Source organism: Diospyros lotus, chromosome 8 (genome assembly GCF_014633365.1).
Source record: "Diospyros lotus cultivar Yz01 chromosome 8, ASM1463336v1, whole genome shotgun sequence".
Lineage (NCBI taxonomy): Eukaryota > Viridiplantae > Streptophyta > Magnoliopsida > Ericales > Ebenaceae > Diospyros > Diospyros lotus.
The window spans coordinates 36644884-36665895 of record NC_068345.1 but is presented as its reverse complement, the minus strand read 5'-3'; the positions used below and the strand labels follow the sequence as shown (position 1 = coordinate 36665895).

Below are 21012 nucleotides of genomic sequence, written 5' to 3'. Positions count from 1 at the left end.
CATACATCACATAGTCATATACTTCCGCGATCTTAGTCTTCCCTCGGGCCAACCCCGAACTAATATCTAAGCCAAGCCGAAGCTCACATAAGTTGGTACTCCCGACACCTGGCACGGTACTCCCGTCTAGAATAACAGTAACAATAGAACATGCGATGCAACACATAAGAAATGCAATGGCCGTTGTAGCATAAACGTGATGACAAGGCCCCCATAAACCAAGCATCAGGCCCTGCTACGCCTCACATAGGAATACACACATGCGACATGCTCTAAATGCATATGCTCGCCTAGGATACCCAAATTGGCTCTTAGACCAACCGGGTCATGCAAATACTCATACATCCCATCACATACAAAGCATGTCCCCACGTGAATGCAACCCAGCCCCTTGAAGCACACATCATGAAATGCACAAACCAATGCGAGAATCTAGAGTACTAGCTCTTCTGGCCGTCTAGCGCTTATCGTAACAACCGATGACTGGCGCCCATACATCCAGCCATCAACTGCCACGACCCACGGTCAACAGTCAGTGGCTTTGTATCCATACCCTTAGACACACTTACTGACCCTATTAACTTTAGATTCTCTAAACTTAACATTACACAACATTTCTCCATAACTTTTCATGTACATAATCACATAACATCATGACATCATTCTCATTCTTCCTCATTCATAGAAAACCATCTCAACATACATAATAGACTCTTTAACACATTTTCCTAATTTTGACCATAACCAATTTCTCTAAGAACCTAACCCCAACGGGTTCGGCATCATTCCCAAGAGAAGCAGAGCGATACGAAGCTTTGTGACGGTCGAAATAAAAGACGCCATGACATCCTTACTTAGCTTATCCCATTAACAATAAACTCATTAATAAAATAAAAGTCATAAAATGGTTACTACGCGGATTATTATTATTTATGCATAGAACCGAGTCACGGTGAGGGAGGGTTTAGAGTAGAAGAAATCTCAAAGACTTTCAAGGAAAATAAATAACGTGAAGAGGGGGTTAGGAGCTTGCTTGTAAATAGCCGATCCTAGTTTCTCTCGCACTCCCGCTGCGAAGTAAAACGTTCTATATGAAGCAATAACATGGAAGCTTAATTTAATTAAATCTAATGGCATAAAATTCATAATTTAACAGTATAAAAGCTGTAATTTGAACATATAATACTAATATTAATTTTACTCACTTACCTGAAAATTTTAAACACCAAATAACCTCAAAAACCCTTTGATTCCCTCACTTTCCTTCCATTTTCTCGCTGCCAAGCACCTCCTTTCTTCCTCCTCATAGCACCTTCCAATTAAGCCTTTAATGGCCGCTGCTTGCTGCCCAAGACAACCAATTTATAACCCAATTAAGTGGCATTAAGGCCACAAAAAAAGTAGGGCCGAGAAACGGCCACGTTGCAGCCAAGGCTGCCATCTTTCTTGCGTGAAACGACGCCCCAAGTGGCGCCTCCTTGCTGGAAAATTCCAGCAGCCTCTTATTATATATATATATATATATATATATATACACACACGCACATTTGCAATTCGGCAGCCTTCTCATTTTAATTTTGTTCCCTTTTAACTTCTACTTGCTAATATACTCATTTATATGGACTACATATACTATTAATATATTCTCATGCATGCTTATCCTCAGCTACCACCTCCAATTTCCCAATTGCTATGTTATTATTTTATTTAGTTTTAACATATAATACATACTTCACATAGTAAATTTTAATAATTATTAATTATTTCCAAATAAAATAATTAATTACCCTTAATTTTCTATTTCCTCAAACAATATAAATTATTGTTATTATTATTTTTTTTTAAATCTCCAAATACCCCATAATCATTTATCTCCAAAATTCGGAATATTACACTTCAAGTAACAGTTTTTTAGTAAATCACTGCATCAACCTCTTTTGGGCACTGTAGCACGACTCATATTTTTTTGTATTTACCTTTTCTGCACCCCTCTCAAAGTTATATTATTTCCCTTTTTTTCTTTTTCAAAAAATATAGTATAAGAGATTGATTTGACTATGATCTTAAAAATTAATTTTTTTTCTTATGAGAAATTAAAATATATAACTTTGAGGTATTTTTCATATATTCTTTTAAATTCAGGCTAAATTTTAATTTCAATATAAAATAATTTTTAAAGTAAAATTATATAATAATTACAGGAATTGTAGTTATAGTTACCCAACACGATCGAGAGAGAAGATACTAAGATTTCTTTTAATTAACCCTCTAAATTTTAGACAAGATAATTAACAAACGATAATATTGGGGCTTAAACAATTTTAGGCATAATGAATATCGAAATATAATCATAAAGGTAAATTGTGAAATTATAAAAACCATCTTTTAACATTTTAAAAATAGTCAAAATTTTTGTCTCATTAGTTTATTGACAAATTTGCTTTTATGTATTTTTAAAAAAAATTAAACTAAAATTTAAAATATAAAATAATATAAAATTTTGATCTATTATCAATACATAATAATTATATTGTTTGACGTTGACATAGCAACAAATTAGAAGGGGGGTAACTATTAATTAAATTCCACGTCTCTTAATTTATTATCACATCAATATTGAATAACTTAATTATTGTTTGATGCAAACGCTCATATAAATATTTGATGGCAATGTTTATGGAAGATGTTGAGATGCAGAGGATTCAGCTCCATGATGAGCTTTTCTAAGCGGCAGCCATTTATTATAGTTTATGACTATATAATACATATCCACCACAAATCTTGTTTATTATTATTATTATTGTTGTTGTTAAATCTTGCTTTGACCGCCCCCGCTATTCGATCTTGCTTCTTGTCTTCTCTCTCTTATGTCTTCTCCTCTTTCATTTCTTCTCTCGATCACCATTCGATCTTGCTAGTGGTGATTTTGTCTAAGGAGATTTGGCTGTTGGATCTCGCTGATTTTTGAGTATGTTGGTTGATGAGTCCTTGGAGGTCGGGTGAATGCCTCTAATTGTCGAAAACCATAAGCCACGGTGACCGATGGCGACCAATAGTGCGTATATGTGTGTGTGAATATGCATATATATGTTATATGTATACCACCACAAATCATCTCTTCCCAGTTGCCTTCCACCATGATAAGCGGTTGAAATCACCTCCAATATAATAATTAGTTAATATTGGATGTCTGACTCCACCCGATAGAAAGGATTTTTGTGAGGTTGTGTTTTCTAATTCTTGGCATCGTTGGTGTCTATGGCATATAATCAGAAAGGTGCTAGAGAAGCTAAGGGGCTATAGATTGTATGAAAAAATAAAAAATGTGTTGCACAATGTTATTTATGAATATTTGGAGAAGGTAGAATTTGAAGAAAAGTAGGATCAGTTCATTAATGAGTTTGATCTTCATTAAAATGAGTGGTTATGTAGTTTGTACAAAGAGAGATATGGTTGGGTTCCTACATTTGTAAAAGACATGTTTTGGGCTGGTATGTCAACCACACAACATAGTAAAAGTATGAATACATTTTTTGATGGCTATGTAAACTCAAAGACAACATTGAAGCAATTTGTAGAGCAGTACAATAACGCTTTAAGAAGCAAGGTAAAAAATAAAAATCGTTATGATTTCCAATCTTTTACTTCATGGATTCCTTATGTAACACATTTTGAAATAGAAAAGATTTTTAAAAGTGCATACACTAATTCAAATTTTAAAAAATTTCAAAAAGAGTTGATTGAGAAATTATACTATAAAGTTTCATGTCTTGATAAGTGAAATGGATTATTTGATGTGAATGGTTGGAGATAAGCAAAAATAGTTTCATTTTACTGTTTATTGCGATGAGAGGAAAAGTGAGGTTAAATGTGTCTGTTGGTTGTTTGAATTTAGAGGGATATTTTATGTAAGCATACTTTGTCAATTCTTACTAAACTAAATATTGAGAAAGTTTTAGAAAAGTATATCTTAGCATGTGGGAGAAAGGATTTAAAAATGTCTCACACAAGGATGAAAATTACTTATGATGATTGAAAATGCGACATCGAGTCTCAACGATATCATAAATTATAAAAAAAAAAATTAGATGATGTTGCTAACTTGGTTGTCATTTCTGATGAGAACTGTGTATTATTGTTAAACATGATGGATGAGTTTTAATCAAAATTGTAACGCTCTGCTTTTCTGGGCGCGTTATAAATTGGGATAATTCTGAGACAATAAATTCTTTCTTTCAAACTAATGTTAAACCACATCATTCCCAGAATCCGTCCCAGAATTCCTATTCATTTATGTCGAAAGATAATCATTATACACATCAAATGCGGAAACAAAGATCGAACCTAATATCTTAACATTGATCATAAATCAATTCTTACATCTCATTAACCATAAGGATATACATCAACATTCCTCAAAATATTCAGAATTCAAAGTAGCAGAACTTAAATACATGGGCTACATAACATACATTTCACTCTTCATGCATTCTGCTAAGTGCCATTTCATGCCTCATTTATCCTCGTATCTGCTGCAATCTCTATCTGGAACGTTTGAATATTTCAGGGGCAAATCCCAAATTAGATGATGAATCATCTAAGTAAGAGTACATAATGCTATATCATGTGTGTATGCAATGTCTTTCATCGTAGGTGTCAACTGCACCCCTCATGCTATTTACCATTCTTACGGCAACCTCTTTCGAAGTCGGGGTCTCTAGGGGCACCATTGGTAAAGTAGCGGTGCTAGTTCGTACTCCCTACGGCCTCAATGCGTGTGATCAATGATATCAACGTGTACATATGTATTTCATAGTCATGTCATGTATGCAGTCTATGTGATTGATACATATCAAGGCATGTCAATATGATGAAAACATTCCCGAGGATCAGGATTTGAACATAAATCTCTTACAAGCTAAGTATTTTCCATAAAACTAAATTTCAGCTTGGGAGTACCACTTACCTTCTCAAGCTTATCGGGCTACTTCGATATTCGCGCATGCCTCTTGCATTGCCTCGGCGCCTGCCTCTTGCATTACCTCAATTTGCGCGCCATCCTCAAAATTCGCACAGTCACTTCAACTTAAGTCTCAAAGCATCCTAATCACCATAATTATTTAAATAAGTATTAAAACTTATTTTTCCATAATTTCTTGCATTTTCTTTAATTTTCTCTCTATTTCTTCCTATTTTTCCTCAATAAATCCACACTAAATATTTCGTAAATATTTTCTCAAATATTTCACTACAAAAATTCATAAAATAATATTCCTGAATTTTTAGAATTTTCTATGAAATTTCACTCACCTTAACTTAGCATCTCCGGCTTCCTCGGTATGCGTGCTCTATCCTTGAAACTCGTGCCCTAGCCATTTTCCTCGCTAAAATTATCGGCATATTACCGAAACATAATTTCCTATTTTTTGAGATTTTCTAAGATTTTTCCCCATCATTTTCCTATTTTCTTTTCTTTTCTTTCTTTTCTTTCTTTTTCTTTTCTTTTCCCTTTTTTTTCTTTTCTTTTCCTGTTTCTTTTCTTTCTTTTCTTCTCCTTCCTTCCTCCTCCTCCTCTTTTTTCCTCCTGCCCCTGCAATTGCCGCGCCTCTACTTCTTCTTCCCTTTAATTTTCTTTTTTCATTTTCTTCTTTTTCCTTTTCTTTTTATTTTTCTTTCTTCTTTCTTCTTCTTCTTCTTCCTTCTCTTCTCCAGCCTACAACTTCCACGAACCAACTCCTCGCCCAACCGCCACATCTCCCACTGCTGCTGCGTGCTGCCGCATCCCTCACTACCCGCTGGCACTTCCGCCCGCTGCACCACGCTCGCCGCTGCGAGCTACCATCGCGACAGCTCCCCTGCCTCGTGTCTAGCCGCGGAGCTCGTGGCCATGGCCGCTTGCAACTGTGCGGCTAGCTTTGGCTACATTCGGCCTCGCCGCCGCTTGCCCGCACCACCATGCCCTCCGCTGGCGCAGCCCAGCATCGCTGCTAGCCCCCGCGATTGTCGCCCAGCTCCCTTAGATGCCGCTTGCAGCCGCTACGCGACTTGATGCTCGCGGCCATGGCTGCCGCGAGCTGGTTGCTTCCGGCTCTCTCTCTCGATCTCTCCATCTTGCTCGCTCTCTCTCTCTCTCTCCCTCGATCTCTTGGAGCTCTGCTTATTTGGCCAAGATTGCTGCCAGTTTATAGGCAGTGGCTCCACGCAAAACCTATTTATATATACATATATATCACTACTATATGCTTGCACATCAGAAAATCTCCACAAATCTAGCTGCCATTTTCTCAAATCTCGCTACTATTCTCTTCCAATTTGCGCAAATCACGGATGCAAAAGCATGGTTGATTTACAGGACATGGGGGAAGGTTACAGGGCGTGGGATTTACAGAGGATGCGCATACTTATATATATATTGTTATAGAAATTAGAAAATTATATATTTAAATCTAATTTTTAACCCTAAATTTATTAGAATAATTCTCTAATTGCAATAATATCCTTAAACACCAAATTAATTGGCATTACAATACCGAAAACACAGAATCAATAACTTGAAGTTTAGTTAAAAAAGACGATTTTTGCCCTAGTGTCCTCACCAGGCCATCGATTCATCTCGAAACTTCTTAAGGGTTGATCCTTACGCAAAATCGGAGACCTCCTAGGGTTCCATTGATTTTTCGGAAGTCTCCTACAACGATTCGGTTTTGCAGCCTAAATGGCAACTGTATTTTAGCTGTACCAAAAACTGTTCCTGATTCGATTTCTTTCGATACTATAAATCCTATCTCGAATCGCTCGTCGAGACCATATCATTTTTCTTAGACAATTTCACTCCGGGGCATTTCCCTATAGTCAATTCGATACTTATAACTGCTATCAAACCAATTTTTCAGTATTCTAAACTTATCAAAATTACGTGGCAACCTCATATGAACATGGGGTATTACATTCTCCATTCCTTACAAAAATTCCATCCTCAAAATTTACCACATGTCCTAAATCTCAAATTTCTGACAATTGACCACAATCATTTTCTAATCATGTCATATATCTATCTCATCAAGAAATCTTTACAGTTAATAGATTCTATTTGTCTCCAAATCTTCCTTTCGTAATCTAATTTTTAATATCAATTGAAACCTAACGTTATCTTTCAATCTAACAATACTAATATCTATTCATCCATACCCATAACTCAAATAAGTTTTCGTACTTTTCAAAGTGATCCTCAATAACGTTTTATATCTTCAAATTAACCATTTAATCCTCAAATTTGCTTGAACTAATCCTCGAGTAATAATGTTTCATGTCAACTAACTTTAATCATGCTCGATCCTTAAGGCACCATCTCATGCCAATCATACTTCATCATACAAAAATCTTCTAATTTCTTTCCTCGTATTTAACCATCGGCTCTTTTAACTTCCAATCAATCGTAGCACATGTTCACTTACCAACTCGTAATCTCTAGACTTGCTCATTGACTCTATTATCTACTTGTCTTGGTAATGGTGTTATTAACTTTATTCGTACTATTTTTAGCCTTTTAGTCCACACAGTCTATCCAATCAAAATCTCAGAACCATTTACCCTCAAGCATCACAGCGTCACATGCAACCTTAATATTACAAGGGTCTACTTTACTTCTCGATCGCACATAAATCCTAGAAAATATCATAGCCCCTTACAGCTGTTTTATAATTAATCAAATTCGAGGTAAAGATATCAACTCTTAATTATCACCTCTTTCAAAGCCTGATAATTTACGTTCTTAATCAAACCACTTATAGCTAAGCATCTAGTAATCTCAAGCTATTATTGATAATTAAGAAATAATTTTGATAAATCTTCCGAGAATAGCTCCTGGCATTTTCTTTTTTTCTTACGACTTTTTACTAACTACAAGTGCTTGTACAATAGATCAATAGGCTCCTTATAATCATAATTTGCTAACATCACTTTAACGATTATCTAGCTATACATCTCCCAATTTGCTTACCAGGCTACCTAGACTAACCGTCTAGTCATACGAGGGTTTCATTCTCCAAAATCAAAATCTCGAATTTCTAATCAATTTAGGTCTGCGGCTTTTCCTATTACAACCCATTATCTACTATTACTTGATTCTCTCAATCACGTCCAAGATTTGCACAATCAACAATCCGTAACTATACTGCTAGCTAGGGTAAGCAGGTACTTTTATCATCTACGATACTCCAATCCTCGTCGGATTTCTACTTGAAAACTTTAAAATTTCCTCATGAATCCTTAGATCGTCAATCAATTTTTTTTTTCCAATAAATTCCTCAAGAGTCTCAAACCGATTTGTCTCCGAAAATCTCGAATCAGACCACGATATGTGGTTCCAATCTTCTTCCGTGAACTCTATTTCCTTTTAATTATGGCTCCCAATCCACCATTTATCATAGTGCTTCTGAGTTCTCCTCGTCGGGTTGACCACCGACAACTTTACCTGATTCCGTAGGTCTATTTGACACACCGAACTATAGTCACAACCTCTGTTGACATCGTTCCTTTAGGGTCGATATGACCTATCAAGCAACTCTTTTATTTTTCGGTACCCGAACTCTACTTTAAACCGAGGTTGCTTACTCATTGTCAAGGTTTTAGATTAGCCATGCTCCATTATCTGAAATCTCATTTATCGAGAATCCACTAACTCTCGCATTTCATTCTTCAGATCCAGTTGACTATCGGCACATGACCATTCATGATCTCACTAGATACCGAGGTATTCTACTCCATGGGCTTCGCACTGTTCGTCGTGTCACCCACTCCCAAGATGACCGCGAACCCCGATACAATTCTTTAAATAAGACACTCAGTCCATATTCAATCCATTTCATTTCGAGTTGATTCCCTTAGGCTTCCAGCCTCTTTCAATCAGCTAGTGGCACACTTCGCACCCTAGACAATTGGAACTTGGACCCTACACACTCTTAGGGTTCCTTGTTCCGTCTCTGCGACTCCCATTGGTTGCACCACTGCCACCTCATCAATTGACGCAACTTACTTGCCATCACTTGACCACCTTCAGTCTCTTGCTTGACTCAATCCGTTGGATCCCTAATCTCACACATCTTACTTCTGAGACACTAAATGGTCCTCAAAATACTTATCATTCGATCCTAACTTAACAGCTCGCTATGTCACATCAGACTAGTCATCAATGACTCAATCATTTTTGATAACTATCAGCTATCATATCATTCATCGCAATGATTTCGACTAATGACCTCAAATCAACAGTCTCTAAATCTCTCGGCTCCATAATCATGGTCACCGAGTCAACTTTACACCCGAATCATATCATCTAACTTCCATAGCTAGCTAGATCATTCTGCTTGCACTAGCTTCCATCAGGCTTCTACTATTCACTGAGAATAGTAACAGTATACTGGAATAGTGTCTGTACGTGAATAGTACACCAGGTAAGTTCCTAGGAAATAGAGGTGGGTCACAAATGGACACACTTAAATACCAAGTCCTTCCTTAGCCAGAACTTTCCTAGACATGCACTTCCACTACACAACACTTAAATCCAGTAAAATCTAAGTCTTCAACCGACAATCCCCAAATCTCCTAAATAGGGATTTCATCTTACGAACCATTAATTTCTTTCCCCTAAGCCTCCACTTGGTGTTCCTACTAACTGGTTCTATCAATATCAGATCCTCTTAAGTCTCCAAATTGCTATTCCCTAATCTCCAAATAGGGTTTAACTCTAATATCTACTACATCAGAGTTACTTAAGGCTTCCCATAAACTTAAGCTCTGATACCAACTGTAACGCCCTGCTTTTCCGGACGCGTTATAAATTAGGATAATTCTGGAACAATAAATTTTTTCTTTTAAACTAATGCTAAACCACATCATTCCCCGAATCCATCCTAGAATTCCCATTCATTTATCTCGAAAGATAATCATTATACACATCAAATGCAGAAGCAAAGATCGAATCTGATATCTTAACATTGATCATAAATCAATTCTTACATTTCATTAACCGTAAGGATATACATCAACATTTCTCAAAACGTTCAAAATTCAAAGTAGCAGAACTTAAATACATGGACTACATAACATACATTTCACTCCTCATGTACTCTGCTAAGTGCCATTTCATGCCTCATTTATCCTCATATCTGTTATAATCTCCATCTGGAATGTTTGAATATTCTAGGGACAAAGCCCAAGTTAGATGATGAATCATCTAAGTAAGGGTACATAATGGTATATCATGTGTGTATGTAATATCTTTCATCATAGGTGTAAACTGTACCCCTCATGCTATTTACCATTCTTACGACCATCTCTTTCGAAACCGGTGTGTCTGGGGGCACCCTTGATAAAGTAGCGGTGCTAGTTCGTACTCCCTACGGCCTCAATGCATGTGATCAATGATATCAACGTGTACATATGCATTTCATAGTCATGTCATATATGCAGTCTATGTGATGGATACATATCAGGGCATGTCAATATGATGAAAACATTCCTGAGGATCGGGATTTGAACATAAATCTCTTACAAGCCAAGTATTTTTCATAAAACTAAATTTCAGTTTGGGAGTACCACTTACCTTCTCAAGTTTATTGGGTTACTTCGATATTCGCACATGCCTCTTGCATTGCCTCGATTTGCGTGCCATCCTCAAAATTCGCACAGTCATTTCAACTTTAGCCTCAAAGCATCCTAATCATCATAATTATTTAAATAAGTATTAAAACCTATTTTTCCATAATTTCTTGCATTTTCTTTAATTTTCTCTCTATTTCTTCCTATTTTTCCTCAATAAATCCACACTAAATATTTCGTAAATATTTTCTCAAATATTTCATCACGAAAATTCATAAAATAATATTCCTGAATTTCTAGAATTTTCTAGGAAATTTCACTCACCTTAACTTAGCATCTTCGGCTTTCTCAGTATGCGTTCCCTATCCTTGAAACTCGTGCCCAAGCCATTTTCCTCGCTAAAAGTTCTAAGATATTACCAAAACATAATTTCCTATTTTGTGGGATTTTCTAGGATTTTTTCCCATCATTTTCCTATTTTCTTTTCTTTTATTTCTTTTTCTTTTCTTTTCCTTTCTTTTTTCTTTCTTTTCTTCTCCTTGCTTCCTCTTCCTCCTTCTTCTTCCTCCCACCCCTGGAACTGCTGCGCCTCTACTTCTTCTTCTCTTTCTTTTTCTTTTTTCCTTTTCTTATTTTTCTTTTTCTTTCTTCTTCTTCTTCTTCTTCTTCTTCTTTCTTCTCTTCTCTTCTTCCTTCCAGCATGCAACTTCCGTGAACCAGCTCCTCGCCCAGCCGCCACACCGCCCGCTGCCGCAACATGTTGTCGCCTCCTTCGCTGCCCGCTGGTGCTTCCGCCGGCCGCACCTCGCTCGCCGTTGCGAGCTGCCATCGCAGCAGCTCCCTTGTCTCGTGTCCAGCCGCCTGCAACTATGTGGCCAGCTTTGGCCGCATTCGGCCTCGCCGCCGCTTGCTCGAGCCACCGTACGCCTCTGCTCACGCAGCCTAGCATCGCCGCTAGCCTTTGCGACCGTCGCCCAACTCCCTTAGATGCCGCTTGCAGCCGCTACGGGACTTGATGCTAGCCGCCATGGCTGCTGCGAGCTGGTTGCTTCCGGCTCTCTCTCTCTCTCGATCTCTCTATCTAGCTCACTCTCTCTCTTTCTCTCTCGATCTCTTGGAGCTCTACTTCTTTCAACCAAGATTGCTGCCAATTTATTGGCAGTGGCTCCATGCAAAACCTATTTATATATACATATATATCACTGCTGTATGCTTGCCCACCACGCACATTAGAAAATCTCCACAAATCTGGCTGCTATTTCCTCAAATCTCGCTGTTATTCTCTTCCAATTTGCGCAAATCGCGGATGCAAAAGCATGGCTGATTTATAGGGCATGGGGGAAGGTTGCAGGGCGTGGGATTTACAGAGGATGCGCATACTTATATATATAATTATATATTATATTATAGAAATTAGAAAATTATATATTTAAATCTCATTTTTAACCCTAAATTTATTAGAATAATTCTTTAATTACAATAATATACTTAAACACTGAATTAATTGGCATTACAATACCGAAAACACAGAATTAATAATTTGAAGTTTAGTTAAAAAGGATGTTTTTTACCCCAGTGTCCTCACCAGACCATTGATTCATCTCGAAACCAATGAAGGGTTGATCCTTACGCAAAACCGGAGCCCCTCTAGGGTTTCGTTGATTTTTCAGGAGTCTCCTACAATGATTCGGTTTTGCAGCCTAAATGATAGATGTATGTTAGCTATACTGGAAACTGTTCCCGATTTGATTTCTTTCGATACTATAAATCCTATCTCGAAACATTCGTCGAGACTATATCATTTTCCTTAGACAATTTCACTCCGGGGCATTCTCTGCAGTCAATTCGATACTTATAACTACTATCAAACCAATTTTTCAGTATTAACTTATTAAAATTACGTGACAACCTCATACGAACATAGGGTATTACAAAAATTAAACAAAAATGAATCAATCTTGAAGAGTTATTTTTTGACAAGTACTAATACCACTTATGACATTGGTAAGGTTTTTGGTGAAAACAATAGGCTTCATAGTCCTCTAGTTGTTCAAAGATATGGGCGTGCACCCAAGACTAGAAGGGTCTCTAATGTAGAGAAGTTTGTTTTGAAGAAGAAAAAATATGAAAACAAAAAAAGCCAGAAAAAGAAAGAGAAAATTGAGGTACATGATTACATTTCATCTCAAAATTCTGTTTGAAAAATTATAATTTACTTAAACATACTAAATATTTATTATTTTGATTTATTGTTAGTCTCACGTAACTAAACCAGATGTTAGCATATCCATTGGAGTTGGCACACAAGAAAGTTCAGGCAATGGCGGAGTCACGTACAGTCAAGGGTGGGTAGTTATCCATCCTGGATCTTTAAAAAATTTATTATGAATTTTAGATATATTGGTCGATGGAAATAAGGGTGTCGGGTGATTGTCTCTGATTGCCGAAAACCACCGGCCACGGTGGTTGGTGGCAACTGCCAGTGCGTTTACTTGCGTTAGGTTTGGTCAGAAGTTTAACCTTAGATCTATGAAATTTGACAATTAGATTTTACTAATTTTTGGGTATGTTGGTCGGTGAGAATAAGGATGTCGGGTGATTGCCTGTGATTGCTGAAAATCACCGACTACGATGGTTGGTGGCGACTGCCAATGCTTTTTTTAGTATTGGCCAAAAATTAAAAATAAGATATATAAAAATCTAGATCACTTTTCTTTTGTGTATGTTAATCTCCATTGATCGTTTCTATAATTGTTTTAACTAAAAGGATTTTTTTTTTATTTTTTGTTACAAATTTGTCAATTATATATTTGAAATTATGACAAAAAATATATTTTCTATCATAAAATTTGTCAAGACTCAACTAAGTAATTAAATTAGAGATCAATTATGTGGGAAGTTTTACACAAACGTGTAAACTAAATAACTTTAACATCCAAAAAACTTTTCGGCAAGATAAACAATTATCCATAAATAATTTTAATTCTTAAAGAAATATAAAATATAGGGATAAATTTCATCTATAAAAATCCTAATTCTAGATGAATTAGGAAAAATAAAGATAAATGTTATCTATAAGAATCTGAATCCCAGATTATTTAAGATTAATCCATATTCTTTTATAAATATGCACACTTATTCCTAAAAATTGTGTGCTAAGACTAATTAAATTACAAATTTACTGTTTAATAGGTATGTAGCAACACGTTTTATATTAATATTTCTTTCCTTTTTCTTGATATATTTCTTTCCTTTATGTTGTAATATAGTTTTCTTATTTTCAATCCAGTAAATATTCTTGATTTATTCTAATAGATGAGTGTTGTGTCATGAGTAAAGGCTCATTAAAAGTCTAAGAGTCCAAAATATCTTTTTAGGCTAAAAAGAACAAATTTTTCAAAGATTTCACACAAACGCATAAACTAAATAAGTCCTACATCCAAATAAAAATATATTTTTCGTTGCTAACTTTAAAATTAAAATTTAAAATTTAAAATTAGTTTAAATAACAAAAAAATTAAAAAATTAAAGTTAGTGACAGATTATCCAAATCTCTCGCTAATTTAGCAAGGGAATATTCAATCCGTCACTAACGTTAATTTTTTTATTTTTATTCAATTAATTTATAAATATTTAAATTTGGAATGAATATTTAAATATATAAATATTTAAATTTTATGAAAAATTAAATATACATTTAAACATGAGATGAATATAAAAAAATTAATTTATAAAATTTAAATAAATATATTGATATTAAAAATCATAATATTGCTAAATTCTAACTATATCAATTAATATATTTCATGTGCATAAAATAAAAAATATATTAAATGTATAATAATTAATTATTTATAATATTTATTAAATGTGTATAAAATGTAAACAAAGATTACATTTGAAAAATAAATAAAAAGTTTAAAAATCATAATATTATTGAAATTTTCTTTATTTTAAATTTTAAAAATCATAAAAATGAAACAATGTTGAGGGATTACATTATATAGAGAGGAATCTAGGAGCTATCTTGTCAATCTCTTTCTCTCTATAAATAGGAGAATTTTTGGCTAAGCTAAAAAGTTTAAAAACCATAATATATGGATGACATTGTATCTTATACTTGATAATATTATCATATGTCACTATCTAATATATAGACATTGCAATACAATTAAATGTACAATTAAGTCATTCATAATAAATAATTAGAAAAGTGACGTGTTATTCTTGTTACAAAATAAAAAAAATATAAAAAATATTTATTTAATATATTTATGTAGTGTTTGTTAAAATGAGCAGAATAAGGGAGCATCAAGATAAGTCCAGAATAGTTTTCGGACAAAAATATGGAATGGTTTTCTCCCTTAATAGTTATACTATAAAAAAATTGTAGGGGTTAATTTTTATTTTTGAATTTTAAGTATTATGTATAAAATATTGTTGTTGACTAAGAAAAAAAATAAATATATCTCTTTATCATTTGTCATCTCTATTTTTCTCTCTATGTTATAGATGAAATTTAGCAATCAGGAACCCACTGTGCTGATCAGATGAGTTTTGCCATTAACATTGTTCTACTCTGTAATTGGGAATTTTAAGTGCGGTGGAAGTTTTGAATTTTTATTTTTTAATTTTTTTTTGTGAAATTCGAAATTTGCCCTAGTAATTTATAGATATTATGTAGGTTTTGTTTAATATAATTTTTATTTATAGAAAAGAATTAATTTTTTAAGATAACAAACTATTAATAAATAATTCAATATATCAAATTAATTTATTATAATGATTAGATTTATAATATAATTAAATTTTCAAATAAATATTAATTTAAAATACAATAATTTAAATTATTTTATTACCACATTTTAGATCATTACAATAAGATTTTATTTAAATTATTTAATAATAAAATTTTATTTAAATTACATTATTTTTATCAATTAAATAATTATTAATATTATTTTTATAAATTATATTACTTTTTATTTAATTATTAAATATTAAAAAAAAATTCAAGAGGCAAGAATCTCCCCGCCTCTTCCCCCCAAAAATCCCCAAGTCCCCAAATCTCCCCCCAAATCCCTAAGTCCCCTCTTCCCCCCAAATCTCTAAGTCTTCCTCTCTGACTTTCTGGCTCTCTCGCCCTCACCTCTCACCCTCATTCTCTTATCTCGCTGGCTCTCTCGCCCTCGCCTCTCACTTGTTGCATCGCCCTCGCCTCTCATGGCTCGCCCTCGCCTTCGTCTCTCGGTTGCTAACCCTCGTCTCTCGGTTGCTCGCCCTGTCGCTCTGGCTCATGACTTGCCCTCGCTCACTGCCTAGCCCGCATCTCTCGCTTGTAGCCCCTCGGCATTGCCATCGCCAAGGTTCTTTTGCTGTGTTAAATTATATCTTTTTATTTTTTTTATTTTTTGGATATTTATTTTATTTTTTATTTTTAAAATTTGTTTGCTACTAATGTTAAATTTAGTAAATTTCTAGTGTTTTCAGTTCATTTTTGTCTGTTTAATTTTTTTAATTTTTTTTTCTTTTTTGCTTGTTGCAACCTTGGTCTTTTAAGTGAATTATTAGAAATGTTCTTTTCTTTCTTTTATATGTTTTTTTTTTTACATTATTTTATTAAAAAATTATTTATTACGTTATTTACTGTTCATATATTTTTTTATGTCTTTTTTTTCCTTATTTTATTTGTTTATATGTTTTGTTTGTTTTTAGTAAATTATTAGAAATGTTTGCTAGGATTGTAATTTTATTCTATTTTTTGGTTATATTTAAAGTTTATATATTTAAGTATTATTTTTTTAATATTAATTAATTATCTTCTTTTTTAATAATTTTATGTTTGTTAGGATTGTAGTGTTCTTTTTCTAATGTAGTGAAAACATTTTTTAATTTTTTAATTTTTTATTTTTTAATATGCTTTAGCGACGAAATATTTTAGTCCCTAAATATTTTTTAATTTTTAATTTTTTATTTTATATGAGAAAAAATAAAAACATATTTTATAAAACAATTTCAAAAAAATAGCGACCGAATATTCTGTCGCTAAAATAAATATATTTTTTTTATAAATTTTTTTAGAAAATAGAGACTGAAATTTTTGTCGCTAAATTTAAAAAAAATGCATTTAGCAACAGAAAATTTTCGTCGCTAATCCATCGCTAAATTGGTGACGGATCCGTCGCAAAAAAAATTAGCGACGATGACTTTAGGAATGAAAAAATTCCGTTGCTAATCCATCGCTAAATTGATTTATCGAAGGATTTTTGGATTTAGCGACCGAATATTTCCATCGCTAAATCTCGAATTTCTTGTAGTGAACAGTGTCGTACTTGACATTTTGGGGTCTTGAGGCGAAATATAAAAATAGACTCTTGAGACGACGGAGCAAGAGGCAAGAGCGAGCCATCGGCCACGAGGCCAAGCCGGAGAGGGCAAGCGATGGAGGGCGAGTCGACGAAAGTGCGAAACTGCGACAAAGCAAGAGAAAGGCAGCGAGCGACGGAGAGCGAGACACTAGCCAAGGGGGAGGCGAACTGGTGAGGGCAAGCGACCGAGCGAGAGAAAGGCAGTGAGTAACGGTGCAACGAGAGGCGAGAGCGAGGGCGAGCCGTTGCTGACGAGGGTGAGGTCAAAGCCCGAAGTGACGGAGCGACAAAGGCAGGGCAACGAGCAAAAGCAAAAGAGGGAGAAAGGCAGGGGCGAAGCTAGGTTTGCAGAAGGAGAGGGGGTGACAATGGGCCCTTACAAAAGGGAGGGTTTCCAAATTTATAGGCCCCAAATAGACAAATATTCATGGGTCCTGAGGCTAAGACTAATTAAATTACAAGTTTACTGTTTAACAGGTACGTAACAGCCCGTTTTAATGCAGTTAACAAACTATATATACACTTTGGAGATTTGTTAATATTTTTTAAAAGAACCAACAAAAAGAATATTTTTCCGGGATTGGTCTCTTTTGACACTTCGATTATATATCAAAACACTGATATTAGAGAAGCAATTATAGTATACATAACATTACAAGTAAGTTTCTTTTATGCATAACGTTACAAGTAAAAAAATTATTATTAAATAGATGGATAACACAAGTAAGAATTACGTATAAGAACGCCATTTTCAGCATAACACGAGTAAAAGTAGAACAATGCTTTTATTTTCTTCCATTTATTCTTTACTAATTTTACAATCCCTGTAAACTAAAAATACAATATATTTTCTATCTTCGTACAGTATCGATCGAGAGGAAACAATATATATATATATATAGGTGTGGTACACAAATCGAAGAAGCTTGTTCTATAATAATGCTATAAAGCCTTCATCTTAATTATTTCCTTGCATGTGGAGCGACTGGAATACTCTGCTCGTTTCTGAAGAAATTATCAGGATCCACCTTCGTCTTTATCTGCACCAACCTCATGTAATTCCCCATGAAATACTTAATCCCATAACCAGCCGCTTCGGCGAAGCTTTTCCGGCCGTTGTGGTTGATCCCCAAGTCAAGATCTCTGTAATTCCAGAAAGCTTGTCTCGGAAACTTGGACACAAATGGAGTCATATATTCGTGTAGCTTCCTCGTCAGATTCACGTAGTAGTTCGCCTCCTCTTTGCCACCTTCGTCCCAGTCCGTGGCGTACTGGATTTTGCAAATGTTTCCGGCCCGGTGGGGAAACGGCTTCGCAGACGCCGAGATCTCCGCCATCTTCCCGCCGTAGGGGTTGAACGTCAGCACCGGTCGTTCCAGCTCGATCATCTTCTTCCATATGAATTCCAGACCTTCTTTTGGAATTGGTTTGGTCAAGTAGTCCGATTTCCTCTTCAGATGGGTCAGAACTTGGGGAGTTCTGCTCAGTAGAACGTTCACCGGCGTTCCGGTGGGGAAGCTGGTATAGTAGAGAACCGATTCAACCCAGCTCATTTCGGTGCAATCTGATTTTTTCAAACCCAGTTCGGGGAAGCTCTGGTTCATTACGGAGAGGAGCCTCTCGAAATCTCCCAGGAACAAGGTGAAGAACGACGCCCGGATCGTCTTTTCGCCGGTCGTGCTGCTGTTGACGACGTCTATTATCAGTCTGATGAAGAGATCTTGGTCCAACTTGTCGGCCACTTCCGTCCAGCGGTAAACGAGGTCGGTGGCGTTTTGGCCTAGGGTTCGTTTGACTCGGAAGACAGTCACTGTTTCGGGGACAGCCACCAGTTTGATTTTGTAGGCGAGAACGACTCCATAGCTGGATCCTCCGCCGCCGGTGATGGCCCAGAACAAGTCCTCACCCATGGCCTCTCGGTCCAGAAGCCTGCCATTGACGTCGATTATTTGTGCATCGACAACGTTATCGACAGAGAGACCGTATTTCCTCAACATATTACCTGTATGAAAATAAACATGTCAGAATCAAAACTGAATGAAATGAACAGTAAAGCTAAATAGTGTGTTTTTCATTAAACATTTTAAATTTTTCTAAAATTGAGATATAATAAATATGTAGTGCAATTAACAGTACCCTAAAATGAATTATAAGATTATACTATTTATTTATATCAACTTTGGACTGTTGTGTGTGTGTAGGGGTGTAACTGAATTGATCGAAACTTATTAACCAACTAAACTGGATCAAGAAGCAAAATAGAATCGAATTGACTAATTAATTCAAAAAACCAAATTAAGCGATAACTAAAAAATTGAAACCAAACTGTATAAAGCAAACTGAATCGATTAAACCAAAGAAACACAAAAAAATCAAAGTAACTGACAGATATCGCACAAAAGTGAAGATAACATAGTCGTTTTATAAATGTCAAAACAATATCATTTTAAAGTTCGACCGGTTCAGTTAATTTGATTTTTTCAAATAAAAAATCGAATTGAAAATTGAACTTTTGAGAATAATTAATCAAACCGAACCGATATAAAAAAAACAAAAACCAAACCGACAAGTTCAGTTAGTTCGGGTAAACCAAACTTTTGACCTCTACCTATATATAAACGATATGTTGTTGTGTGTGTGTATATATATATATATATGTTGCTATGTGTAAATATTTAAGTATGTGTGTGTGTATATAAGTTACCGTGTGTATATAAATATATATGTTGGTGTGTGTGTGTGTTAACCAATTCGTGTAAAGTGGAGAAGAGATGACAAGGCAAGGCGAGAAATGGCCATAGCAGAGGAGAGAAGAGGCCGTCATGACAAAAAATAGAAAATAGAGCATTTTTCTTTAGAAAATAATAAAAAAAATAATTAAATTAAATGTTAATTAGTGACATGCCACTTGGGCAAAGCCGCACATTGGTCAAAATTAATTTTAGTATTGATTAAAATTACAACTAATTTTAAAAATTGGCTCTTCTTGTCAAAATTAAAAGTATTAAATAAAATTGTTAATTCTCAAAAATATTTTGACTTTTTGGTGCCCTAAAAATGTTGGTATTTAAGCAATTTTTCTAATTTTTCATCAACAACCCCTCAATGGATATAAAAATAAACCTAATTAACTCAAAAGGTTGTAATATTTAACATCATCACCATATCCACCGCCGCTAATGGTGCCGCCAATGCCAACAGTCGGGCAAACTCCGGCGGGGAAGCCATGGGTTTTGCTTTTCTCGGCGATTCGGTAGTAGACTTCGCCAAGAGTTGCGCCAACTTGAACCCAAGCGGTCTCGTCTTCCAAACTGACATTGATGGATCTAAAGTTAAACAGGTCGAGAATAAAGAAGGAAACCTCAGACCAATACGAGATTCCTTCGTAATCATGGCCGCCACTTCGGATCTTCATCTGGAGGCCATGAGCTTTGCCGCAAATAATGGAGGCCTGGATGTGGGACTCGTGCAATGCAGTGAGAATGAGCACTGGTTTGGGGGTGAAAGATTCGTTGAACCTGAGGTTTCGAATGTAAGCCTGAAGAACAGAAGAATAGGAAGAGTTGTTGGGAGTGTAGACGGCTGGCGAGGCCGGAAAAGAAGGGTCGGAATGGCTGTCGAGGCACTGAATGAATGCCTGAAGGTTAGAATCAGAAACTGCCGATGAAGAAGAAGGATGAAGAAATGCAGCCAGGAACGTTGAAACTAATAATAATACAAGAGTTGAAGTTGTCATTTCGGGGTTCTTGCTTTTGAATCTGTGATGTGTTGGAGGTTTGGGTTTGGTATTTGTAAGGACGTGTTTGGTTTAGAGAAGTGGATAATGGAGGGCTTCTAGTTCTAGCCACAAATGTTTGACCATTCAAAAGCCAAATTAATAAGGCAAAAGCGTAACCATCTTGGGTTTTTGACATCGAGCGTTCTTCATGGTTAATTGGCATAGGTATTATTCCTCATTATTAATATTCAAATCAGTCGTTAACGTTAATCCCGCCTGCAAATGATGATCCACTTTTTTCCCTGCTAATTAGTGGTCTACTTTATA

At 35.3% G+C, this 21012-nt stretch overlaps 1 protein-coding gene across 1 annotated transcript; it reads right to left on the bottom strand.

Moving 5' to 3' along the window:
• Positions 1-17715: 17715 nt before the first annotated feature.
• On the bottom strand, positions 17716-20779 carry LOC127807473 (berberine bridge enzyme-like 8). Its single transcript, XM_052345344.1, has 2 exons — positions 20130-20779; positions 17716-18969 (listed from the first exon to the last, which is right to left on the bottom strand). The coding sequence occupies exons 1-2, from the start codon at positions 20701-20703 to the stop codon at positions 17930-17932; spliced, it is 1614 nt and encodes a 537-aa protein (XP_052201304.1). The 5' UTR covers positions 20704-20779; the 3' UTR covers positions 17716-17929.
• Between the last annotated feature and the right edge of the window lie 233 nt (positions 20780-21012).